Genomic DNA, 11811 nt, shown 5'->3' with positions numbered 1-11811 from the left:
AGGAAGGAAGGAAGGAAGGGAGGGAGGGAGGGAGGGAGGGAGGGAGGGAGGGAGGGAGGGAGGGAGGGCCAGTGTGCCAGAATTGCAAAGAAAGTGGAGAGAAGTTTAAGGCTGGAAAGATGGGAAAGGGTCACTTTTGCTCGTTAAGGGCTTTTAAATACCAAACATAGCATTTTTCTATTAAGACCCCAGAGGCAACAGGAGCCAATGGAATTCACTGAATAGGGAAATGATCTGGTCAGATGCTACCTGGACTGTAGGAAGATCACTTTGACAAGCAAGAAAGGTGGTATGGAGTGGGGGTGAACCTTAAGGCAAGGCAGTATTGGAGTCTCGTCTAACCTCTTATTGGAGAGTTGCCTAGAGCACTGCGTTAAGTGACTTTCCTGGGGCTACCCAGCCTGTCCATGTCAATGGTGGCACCTGAAGGAAGGCCTTCCCCTTGTGAAGGCCGCCTCTAACCAATGTGTGAGGGGATGGAGAGGAAAGGAAGCATGGAGAGGCTCCATATTAGTGGCTATATTACAGTTTTTCAGTAGTGCCCCACCCTTTGTAACCCCATTTTGAAGTTTTCTTGGCAAGGATACTAGGGTGGTTTCCCACATCCTTCTCCAGACCATTTGACAGATGAGAAAACAGAGGCAAACAGGGTGAAGTGACTTGCCCAGGGTCACACAGCTAGCCAGTGTCTGAGGCCAGATTTGAACCCAGGAAGAAAAGTCCCCCAATTCCAGACCGGACACTATCCAGGGGGGCATCTAGCCACCCAACTATATGACTATCAACCACACTCACCCCAACTAACACCCCCTCCTATAACCCCCTCACAACCCGTCTGCGTAAGTTCTCAGTGAATGTCATCCATGTTTTCTGGGAATTCAGAGGCAGCGATGAGCTTCCCAGATGTTGGGAGAAAGGGCTTCTCCTCTTCTTCCCCTCCCCAGACTCCTGGGGAACACCTGAGGGGAAGGCTTTGGCAAGCAGCCACGTCCCTGGGTCTCCTGGGCCCACCACCGCCTGGGCCCGGGCCCGGAGGATCAAGGAGCCATCAGTGGGGAAATGTCTCTCTTAAATCCCTCCCGCTCCCTCTTAAGCCCGTCTCCTCTTGTTCCTTCCTCTGTGGAGATGTCCAAAAGCTGGTCACCCTCGGGCGGGAGAGCCTTCACACCGGGGAAGACCTTTATTAAATGCCTCCCTGAGTCTTCCCAGTCAAATAATCCCGGTCCCTTTAGGCGTTTGCCGAAGGACTTATTTCCCAAGCCTTTAATCATGCGGCCTGCCTATTCCATCCTGGGCCCAGCCACCCTCCGGGGTCAAGCTAAGGGCTCCATCAGGCCATCTGGTAATAATGAAATTGGCGGGGGGAGACCGAGGGAAGAGGTGGAGAGCTCCCTCAGGGGGCTTCGGGAGGGGAGGGGTGACCCAGGACAAAGGTCAGGGGAAGCCTCCCCTCCATCTCAGAGAAGAAGGAAGGCCCGGGCAGGCCCGGGCCCAGCGGCTGCCATGGCAACAGAAGCCAGGCCAGACAGGCTGGACTTCTGTCCCTGGGAATCGCCAAGAGGGGCCTGCTGGGGGGTGGGAATCCTCCCTCAACGGGCAACCGGGTGGAGGAGGCGGGAGAAACCAAGGAACAGAAGAGGCAGCTGCGAGCCTGAGGTCCTCAGGGGAAAGAGTGGCAGAAAGCCGGGTCAGGGCTTGGCAAGGTGACTTCCAGCCCCTACCGGGGCGCCCCGGGGTTGGACTTTAATCAATAACCATGTCAGGGAAGAATCTGAACAGGCCAGACTGGAGGCCCCAGACACCTCCCCGCGCCTGCCCTGAGGTCAGAGGAGGGAAGGGAACCTCGCAGGCCAGCCGTGGAAATGAACCTCTTTGGCCCAAGGAACCAAACCAGGCCACGAAGAAACTAGGTCAGGAGCAAAGTCTTGCCAAGAGATGCAAAGTGACAAACCTTTCTGAAAGGCCTCCCTGGAGCCGGATGCAAAGGACACAGGGGTGAAAGAAAGAAATCCTGCCCTCCAGGAGCTTCCACTCTAAAGGAGAATAAGCAAGGCTTCCACTAAAATACAAGGGGGAAGGCGTCCCTGAAAAAGCATCAACAGTATTTGTGCATCCAATTAAAGCTTGCAAAGTGCTTTACCAAGAGGAACTCATTTGATTCTCATAATAACCCAGAGAAGCAAGTTCCTATTTTACAAATAGGATAAACCCAGAAGGGCAAAAGCTAAGTGACTTGCCTAGGATCACACAGCTAGTAAGTGTTTAAAGCAAGACCGTTGGGACAGCTGGGTGGCTCGGTGGATGGAGAGCCAGGCCTAGAGATGGGAGGTCTTGGGGTCAAATTTGGCCTCAGACACGTCCTAGCTGTGTGACCCTGGGCAAGTCATTTAACCCTGACTGCCTAGTTCTTACTGCTCTTCTGCCTTGAAGCCAATACACAGTATTGATTCTAAGACAGAAGGTAAGTTGTTTTTTTTTTTTTTTTAAGTAAAATAAAATAAAAGTAAAGCAAGACCCTGAAACTCAGGTTTGCCTTGCAGATTCCAAGTCCAGACCTGCATGACCTAGAGGACTAAGAAAAGTTCTCAAGGGAAATAAAGATCTTCATGGAAACTGTGTGACACAGATTCTAGACCTCCAGGTCTCCTCAGGGTACCAATGCTAGAGGCCAATGTACCAACAGAGGCCCTGAATGCAGATTGCTCTGGACCTTTGGGGAATCTCTCCACAAAGTTAAAAATCAAAGATTCTAAGGGCAGCTGGGTGACCCAGTGGATAGAGGGCCAGGCATGGAGATGAGAGGTCCTGGGTTCAAATGTGTCCTCAGATATTTTCTAGCTTTGTGTTTGTGGGCAAGTCACTTAACCCCAATTGCCTAGCCCTTTTCGCTCCTTCTACCTTGGAACTGATACTTGGTACAGATTCTAAGACAAAAGAAAGAAGTTTGGCTCAGTGGATAGAACCCCAAGCCCAGAATTAGGAGGACCTGGGTTCAAATGTGACTTCAGACACTTTCCAGCTGTGTGACCCTGGGCAAGTCATTTAATCCCCATTGCCTAGCCCTTACTGCTCTTCTGTCTTAGAACTAATACACAGTATTAATTCTAAGACAGAAGGTAAGGGTTAAAGTAATAATAAAATAATAATAATAAATGCTGGTTTCCTGTGGGATGCTGGACAAGACAAACCTGTGGCCTTCCTCTATAAGGCAGGCCCTAACTAACTGTCTTTGAGCTTATTTTCTTACCTATAAAAATGAGGACTCAAAAAAATGTGAGCATCCCTAGTCCTTCCTTCAGAGGGCTCTTCTGGAGAATCAAATGCGACAGTGTATGTCAGAAGACTACACAGATGATCATGATTGCTAACATAAGCAGTAAATAGAGGCTGGGGGTGAGAGAATTCTAATGATGATGAGGGTGATAATGATAATGATAGCTAGCATTTACATAATGCTTTACGATCTGCAAAGCACTTTACAGTTATCTCATTTTATCCTCAGAATGATGATAGAAGGCAGGTGCTATCATTATCCCCATTTTACAGATGAGGAGCCCGAGGCCAACAGAGGTTAAGAGACTTGCCCATGGCCTTAGACACTTCAGGCAAGTCCCTTACCCTTCCGCCCCCCACCCCCATTACCTAGCCCTTATTGCTCTTCTGTCTTGGAGCCAATACACAGTACTGATTCGCAGATGGAAAGGAAGGGTTTAAAAGAAAAAAAAAAGGACTGCCCAGAGGTACATCCTCAGGTACCTGAGGCAGAATTTGAACTCTTAATTCCCTATCTCTGCTTAACCTCAGGAGAACCTCATTTTTTTTTTTGTGGCCCTTACTTTATGTTTTATTATCAATCCTAAGACAGAAGAGAGGCAATAACTAGGCAAAGAGGGTGAAGTGACTTGCCCAGAGTCATACAACTGGGAAGTAACGGAGGTCAGTCATGGGCAAGTCTGCCCCTGGACTTTTCATCCATAAAATGGGGATAATAATGGCACCTGCCTCCCAGCTTCTGAAGTCAAATTTGAATCCAGCTCCTGCCAAAGACCTCAGGTCTGGCTCTCTATCCACTGTGCCACCTTGCTGCCCTGAGAACCTCACTCTTGACAAGGTACACAACCCCCCTTCCCTTGTCATCAGCCTTCATTTGGACACCCCAGATGGAAAAAAAAATGTTGGGAAATCACTTTCTGCTGATGGATAAAGAAACACAGGTCTACACGTACCTCTCTAAGGCGCAGAGACAGAAGATAAGTGCTGAGCAGGCAGAGGAGATAGGCAGGGAAAGGTGTAAATGAGTAAGGGAAAAAAAAAAATCACTGAAATGGGTGATGAGGATTTTTTTTTTCCATTGAGGGAAGAAGAGGAGGAAAAAATAGGCTATTGTTTGCTGAAAAAATAATCTATATTTTAATAAATTCAACAATCTAAAATGAAAGTATTAAAAAAGAAAATAATAGATGAAATGGGTGACACACACAACTAGGAGAGAAGGAGGAAAGATTTATAAAGCTAGGCTCCATACGGAGGCTTGTGTACATTATGTTTTACATATCCAGGGCACCGCCGGGCTCCTCTCTCTGCCAAAGGCACCTCAGGCGGCCATAAATATTAACCCGTAAGGCAGAGCCCGATAATTTACTGATTCTGCAGGCACAGAAGAAAGCTCATTTTGTCACCTGCTCCGAAAATTGAATGTAAAGAAAAGGAATCCCCGCCGAGCTGGCCAACCATCGCAGCGGCAGGATGGAAGGGCTCGGAGGACTTTTCCCCATTAGGGCTGCTTGGCCTGGGCCTAGACAAGTGCTGAGACGAGCCCCAATCTGTTTGGATCCCCCCCTTTCCTCCTCCTCCGACTCCTTGACATCTGTGTGTTTGTGGGGCCATGGGGAAGAAGACACCGTGGCTATCTTTAAAACTCCACTGGAAATATTCAGTGCAAATAAAGGAGATTTATTCTATTTCTTCTCCTCTCACCCAGATGTCCTCACCGACCACCCTCCCTCTCCCACCACCACTGCTGCGGATGAAGGAGCAAATGAGATCCTATCTGTAAAAAGAGCTCTGAAAACTAGAAAGCGCTTTATGAATTTGGGGACGGGGGTTCAAGGATGAATGGGAAAGCTGCTTCATGGAACTCTTCTCCCATCTGGCTGGGCTAGGGGGGAGCTCCCAGATTCTTTAGCCCATGGACCACTTCTGAGAGGGTCAGAGAACACCATCTGCCCATCCATTCCCTCCCACACTACCTATCAGGTTACCTTTTTTCTTTTTTTCCCCACCCTTACCTTCTGCCTAGTATCAGTTCCAAGATAAAAAAAAGTAGCCCGGGCTAGGCAGTCAGGAATAAGGGACTTGCCCAGGGGCACACAGCTAGCAAGTGTCTGAGGCCAGATTTGTACTCAGGTTCTGATGCCAGGGCGAGCACCCTAGCCCCGGTGCTACCAAGCTGCCCCTCTTTATTTCCTGGTTATTTATAGGATCTAGAACTGTTAGGGACCTTAAAGGTTTATAAGTTTTATGAGTTTAAGTTATAATATTTATATATATTTATATATATATGACATATACATATATAATATATAAGTTAAGTTTTAAGTTATAACGGTTTATAGCTTTATAAGTCTTCACTGGAAGAAGCCCCAGATCATCCAGCCCAAACTTACTCATTTTAGGGTTGAGAAAAATGAGGTTCAGGGAGATCATGCCTCATCCACGGTCATAGCAATATTCAAGAGATTCATAAAAAATAAATAAAAATTCTGGATTCTGACTTCAAATCTGGCACTGTGGATAGCTTCCTGAAATAAGGCCACATTTGAACCCAGGTCCTCCCAATGCCAGCCCTGGTATTCTATCACTTGTGCTTCTTTTTCCTAGACTTTTTCTAGTTACATTATATTACATTATATTACAGTATAGTACAGTATAGTACAGTATAGTATAGTATAGTATAGTATAGTATAGTATATTGTATTATATTCTCTTAGAGAAGGCAGCCTCCAATAGTAGGACACTTGTTTGTAAGATATCACTTGCTGTTGGCAGTTAGGTAGCACAATGGATAAAGTGATGTGCCTGAAGTCATAAAGATCTGAGTTCAAATCCAGCCTCAGACAACTTAATAGCTCTTTGACCCTTGGGTAAGTTACTTAGCTTCTCTTTGCCTCAGTTTCCTCAACTATAAAATGGGCATGAAAACACCCTCTAGGTTTGTTGCAAGAATCAAATGAGATCATATTTATAAAAGCACTTTATAAAATGCTTTTACTCCGTGCTAGGACATATTATGCTCTTGAGAAAGCTAGGTAGATTGGGGAAAACACCTGAAACCACCAAGAGGGTCTAGTGGCCCTTCAGGACCTTCTTCTCTACCTGGAACTTGCCATCCTTCACAAGGCCACCAGACTTGAAACCATTTTTTAATCAAAATTCAAAGAGGGTAGTTCTGGTGTGAGAACTCTGTTCTGGGGTCCCTTATAGCTATACCACTAAATCCCCCCTTCCTAAGAGGTGCCAGTCTCAGAGGTACCAAGTTGGAGATGCCAGGCCCACTTGGCAGGAACTCAGGGTAAGCTGAGGGCTGTGATGAGAGGGAAAACAGAGCTGGGGATGGACACAGGCATTCCAGAATCTGAAACAGCCAACAAAGCACATCCACCCAGAGGTCCTCGGGGTTACCAGTCACGAACTCTGTTCTTCCATACAAGGAAATAACTTCATCAGGTGTAAGCCAAATTCCCCATCACTCATTAGGTGACCTGCTAATCAGCCAGCAGGCCGGCCATTCCTTCATTATTTATTTATCGAGAGCCTAATGAGTATCCAGGACTGTGCTAGGTTGAGAGGAGGAATTAGAATACAAGGAAAAGAAGGAAAGAGAAGCATCAGAGAGGCCACCAAACAAAGGGAAAGGTCTTTGTAAACCTTAAAAATGCTCTAGAAATGTCATTATTATGAGTCCTGGCAATTCCATTAACTAGCTCTATAACTCTGGTACCCCTTTCCTCCCCAAACTATCTCCATCTAGGCCTTTGTCCAGAATTTTTTTCCTTTCTTTTTTGGTCCAGACTTATGGGTACCAGGATTTGAAGCTGGACTTCCAAGCTAGCTCTCTATCCATCACAACACACTGACTTCTCTTGTTCGGTACAGGATGGAGAATGGCAGAAGTAAGAAAATGTGATTAAAGCCAGAGAGAAATCTGCTCCCCTCAGGCTTTCCTCCCCCCTGAGATGGTTTTTGGTCAGAGAAAGAAAACACTCAGCCATGGTCAGCATCACAGAACAGGACCAAAGTTGCTTACTACTGGGAGGGGGAGTCAAAAGATACCCCACTGCCTGATGTTCCTTTTGCCCGCCCTCATCCCCAACATTCTTGTTAAAGGAAGATGACTCAAAAGACTCAACATAAGATCCCAGGAGATGCCAGTTCCTTCCTATTTTCAACTGCCCACATCATCATCATTCAGACTTGTTGGCTGTTGTTTTCTGATGCCCTCCCCACTTCTGCTGGCCCCCCTTCCTTCTTCTCTGGCCTCCAAGATGCCTCTTGATACCAGGAGAACAAAAATCCCCACTCTGCCCCCTTTGGCCTAGGAAAGATGGGGAGAGGAGGAATATTGACACTCCACCTCTGGACAGGTCATTTACCTTCATGGGAGTGGGCGGCCCACAGTTGCACCATCTGCAGGTTGCTGGGGGTAGGTGACCGGAAGGGAAGGTCAGAGGGCAAGGGGGCAGGGCTTCCATGGGGTGTGGAGGAGGTCCCTAGTCCGCTGGCCACAAACCCACCCAGGAAGGCCTCACCTGAATGGGGAAGGATGGAGAAAGAAGTCAGGGTTAGGCAGCAGGTTTAAGGCAGTTTAACCCAGAGTTCCCCTCCCACCCTCCCTACCCCATACGTTGCTCCGGCTTCTCTGGATCAGTGCCTGTCCCTGTGGATGAGAATCTCCTTTTCTTTTTATCCTCATAGCTGATTCACCCATCTATCACATTCCACCTAACTTATCCAAATGCCAATCAAGCCTTAACAAGACTGAACCTTTGTAGGTCTAACACTCGTGTTTGAAACCAAGCCACCCCCCAACCCCTACCACTTTCCCCTGGTCCTACTGAGCAAAGCGATTGGGGATTTACTCATTCTGAAATTGGGGGGACAGGGAAGAAGGGATGAAATGGCAAGATGATCACATAAGCCATAAACTGCGATATTCCAGAGCCAACACAGGAGACCTGAAAAGGATTCTTGTTCAAGAATAATTCTAATTAGACCACATTAACAAGGTAAGGAAAAGAGACTTGGGGAAAAGGGCTAATGAATTAATTCATTCATTCAACAACCTTTTATTGACCATATGCAAAGTAGTAAGCAAGGCAGGAGAGAGAGGAAGGGAATCTAATATGAAGAGTCTTTTCCTGCTCTCACAGAGCTTACAATCTAATAATCTAAGATAAGACAAGAGGTATGTATGCAACAGACAAAACAATTATGTGCCACTGGAATCCAGAGGTGGAAAAGAAGCCTTCTAGCAGAAGTAAAGAAGGAGGCAAACAGTGGAGAAGGCAGCACTTGATCTATTTTCCCTAGTGTCTTAATGGATACAAAGTGCCACTATCAACCCTGTGAGACAGGCAATATAGGTATTATTATTATTATTATTACCATTCCCATTTTACAGAAAAGAAAACCAAAACTCAGAGAGAGAACGTGACCAGACCATCCAAACACCTGAGATTTGAACTAATTTCTCAAGTCTTCCTAATTTTATACTCCTGAAGAATTATGACATTTCAGAATTGGAAGAGATTAGTCCAGATTTCAGAAAAATCTGGGAAGTCTTACATGAACTGATGCAAAGTTAAGTGAGTAGAGCCAGACCTTTGTACCTTGTAACAGTATTATTGTAAAAACGATCAACTGTAAAAGACTTGGCTCCTCTGATAAATACAACGAGCTGCGATAATTCCAAAGGATTCATGATACAAAAATGTTACCCACTTTCAGAGGGAACTGATGAACCCTGAGTACAAATTGAAGCTTTTTTTTTGGTCATTTTCTTTCTCTTATTTTGCCTTTGTTGTTGGTAGTGGTGGGTCTGCCCCTCCCACACACACAGCTAATTCAGAAATGTTTTTTGCATGATTTATGATGTTCTTTAAAAAAAGGTAGAGTTTAGTTCAACTCCCTCCTTTAACAAGTTCAGTTTGGTTTTTGAATAATGAAAATATCCAGTGGCCAGCTGGAAATGTAAGTCAAGAATTCTGGAGAGAGGTCAAGAGATCCAGGAGTTGTCTGTATAGAGGTGAAAGTGGAAACCACTGGGAATGGAGGAAGAGAAAATAGAAAAATAGGGGTAAGATATGAGAGAGAGAGAGAGAGAGAGACAGAGAGAGAGAGACAGAGACAGAGACAGAGACAGAGAGACAGAGAGAGACAGAGAGAGACAGAGAGCGCTGGAGACCAAGAAACAGACAGATCTTTGTTGAATGTCCATATTTCGGGGCTGAAAGGTCGGGCCAGAAAGGGTGGGGGCACTCTGGCTCCTACCACCAAACCTAACAGAATTTGGTAAGGGCTTTCAACATGAACCGTTATTCTCCTTCCATCCCTCCCCCAACAAAAGGAACAGGGACACTTCTGTTCTTGGACAGTCGGTACGTTTTAATCAAGCTGTGGGGAGAAGACAAGCTTGCCCTTTGGTCAGGGTGGGAAAGGGGGCATCTGAAACCTGCTAATGAGCTAGCTCTGGGTCTGTAGGTCATTTCCCTGGGAGAGCCTCAGCAGATGCAGAAATGGTTTGGTTAAGCAGGGAAGGCGGGGGAAACAGGCTTGGCGTCAGTCTGCATGACCCTTTTTGCTGAGCATGGAATAAAAATGCAAAGCGAAAACATACAGAGAGAAAAGTTGACCATAGTCCTGCCCTCTCTTTACCCTCAACTGACCACACCTTCCTCTCTCGGTCCTCTAACCTCTCCTTTACTCCCTTCAGCAAAGCTGGCTAAGCAGAAACATTTGTCTAGAAAGCAATACCAAAAGTCCAAACGGGGGTGAATATTGGTGCCCTCTCAAGGGTCTAACTAGACCTTCCCACTTCCCAGGATTCCCCTCTTTCCCCATTCCCCCAGGAGTGGACCCAAGAATCCATATAAATCAGCTCCAGGCTTAAAGAAATGAGACTGAACCTAAAAAACAAAACAAAACAAAATAAAATAAAAGACACTAGGCTTAAAGAGAGAGCAAAGATAAACTGAACTTGAACTGGGATATTACTTCCAATGGCTCAAGAGCCCTTGGCTACCTTCTTGCCCACTAATGAATGTAGAAAAAGCTCCTAAGGATGTCTTGGGCTATTAATGGGCCTTAAGATGTATCCCTTCTTAATTAACCTCAAAGCAGTCTAGGAGAAAAGAGAAAAGTAAGGAATGACTGTGATCCAACTGAATTCCCCTTTGCCCTCGCTCTTCATTCTCCTCATAAGGACTCCACAGCCAGCCCCCTTTCTCCCTTCCAACAGCAGAAGGACTCCCTCAGGTCAGCGGCGATCTCACCCTGTACTGCGCATTGCCGAGCCCGGTCCACGGGACAGAAAGACTCCATGAGCGGCCCATTCCTGTATCGCTGTGGCCCCATCAGCTGACTCCAAGGCATTGCCAGGGGCAGGTGGTGGGACCCAGACCTTTGCAGGTGTCCATCCAGTCACCAGTGGGGGAGGCAGCTGTTGGGAAGGGCACCACGAGTGGCCCATGCTGTGCCCACGGCGGGTAAATCAGGAATCCGAGGTGACAGCTTCCTCCTCCCCCTTCCCCTGACGGGCCCACTCCGGAAGCCAGAAACCAGTACCCAGCAGCCAGCAGCCCTGGAGGTTTGCACAATCAGTTACATAAACCTCCCCGTGGTCCTCTCTTCCTCTGACACAGCCCCAAACAGATGTGGCCTGTCAGCCTGTTCGGAGGCCCCTACTTCTTGTGAAATATGGCTAACCACCAACGTCACGTATGTATGGCGCCTACCTGCCTTTTTGATAGATGACCATGTCAAGAGGGAGGGGATGCCACGATGGGAGAGAAACAGCCTGTGTGGGGGCAGGTGCCCGGATGCCACCAACGGCTCCAGCCAACCAAAGACGGTTCTGAGGGCCCCAAAGAAGGCTGCCCCTGACTCCCGGGGGGCAATGACAGACACCAGTTCCTTAAGTCCTTGGAGAGAGGCCATCCAATTTATGACCTGCCCTAGCCTTGAACAACTACAGGGAACTCACCTTTAAGGAGAAGGGGAAAGAAGGACAGCCTAAGCCCAAGAGAAAAATGTCCTTTCTGGAATACACCCCTGATTCAATCTTCCGCTGTCTCTCAAGATCAAACTATTCCTGTCCAGGAGGCAAAACAGCAGAATGCTGCTATGAGCTCGTTAAAGAGGAGAAAAGCATTCCAGGCACAGGGAAGAATTCTCAAATGGATCCAGGCCATATCCTAAGTTTCCTAAGAAACTAGTCCACCCAAGGACTGAAGAAGGCCTTCTTCAGAAGAGAAAAAGAATAAAGAAAAATTAAAATCGATGATTAAGTATCCCTGGTCCAATCACTTCACTCTTATGCATCAATCACATTCTATCTTCTTAGACCCCCTCTGAAACCATAAAATCCCAACGAGTAGGATGTTATTTTAGTTTTGGTTGTATCCACCACAGGCCTCAGCAAACACTGTATCCTGAATTCCAAATGAACCCACATTTGATAAAACAAGGAATGAAGCATTTTGCAAACTGTACAGCACACTCTAAGGATGAGCTGTCACTCAAAGCCTCAGACTT

The 11811-nt window shown here is 46.8% G+C and overlaps 1 protein-coding gene across 1 annotated transcript in view; it reads right to left on the bottom strand.

Annotated features, from left to right (window-relative positions):
- The window catches only part of TNRC18 (trinucleotide repeat containing 18), a 137287-nt gene that overhangs the window by 106257 nt on the left and 19219 nt on the right, over nt 1-11811 (bottom strand). Inside the window, exon 2 of the mRNA XM_044678753.1 lies at nt 7653-7829. Coding sequence (XP_044534688.1) covers nt 7653-7829 — 177 coding nt within the window. The remainder of the gene's footprint in view (nt 1-7652; nt 7830-11811) is intronic.

Source organism: Gracilinanus agilis, chromosome 1, assembly GCF_016433145.1.
Source record: "Gracilinanus agilis isolate LMUSP501 chromosome 1, AgileGrace, whole genome shotgun sequence".
Lineage (NCBI taxonomy): Eukaryota > Metazoa > Chordata > Mammalia > Didelphimorphia > Didelphidae > Gracilinanus > Gracilinanus agilis.
Note: the sequence above shows the minus strand (reverse complement) of the source record. Positions and strands in the feature narration are given on the sequence as shown.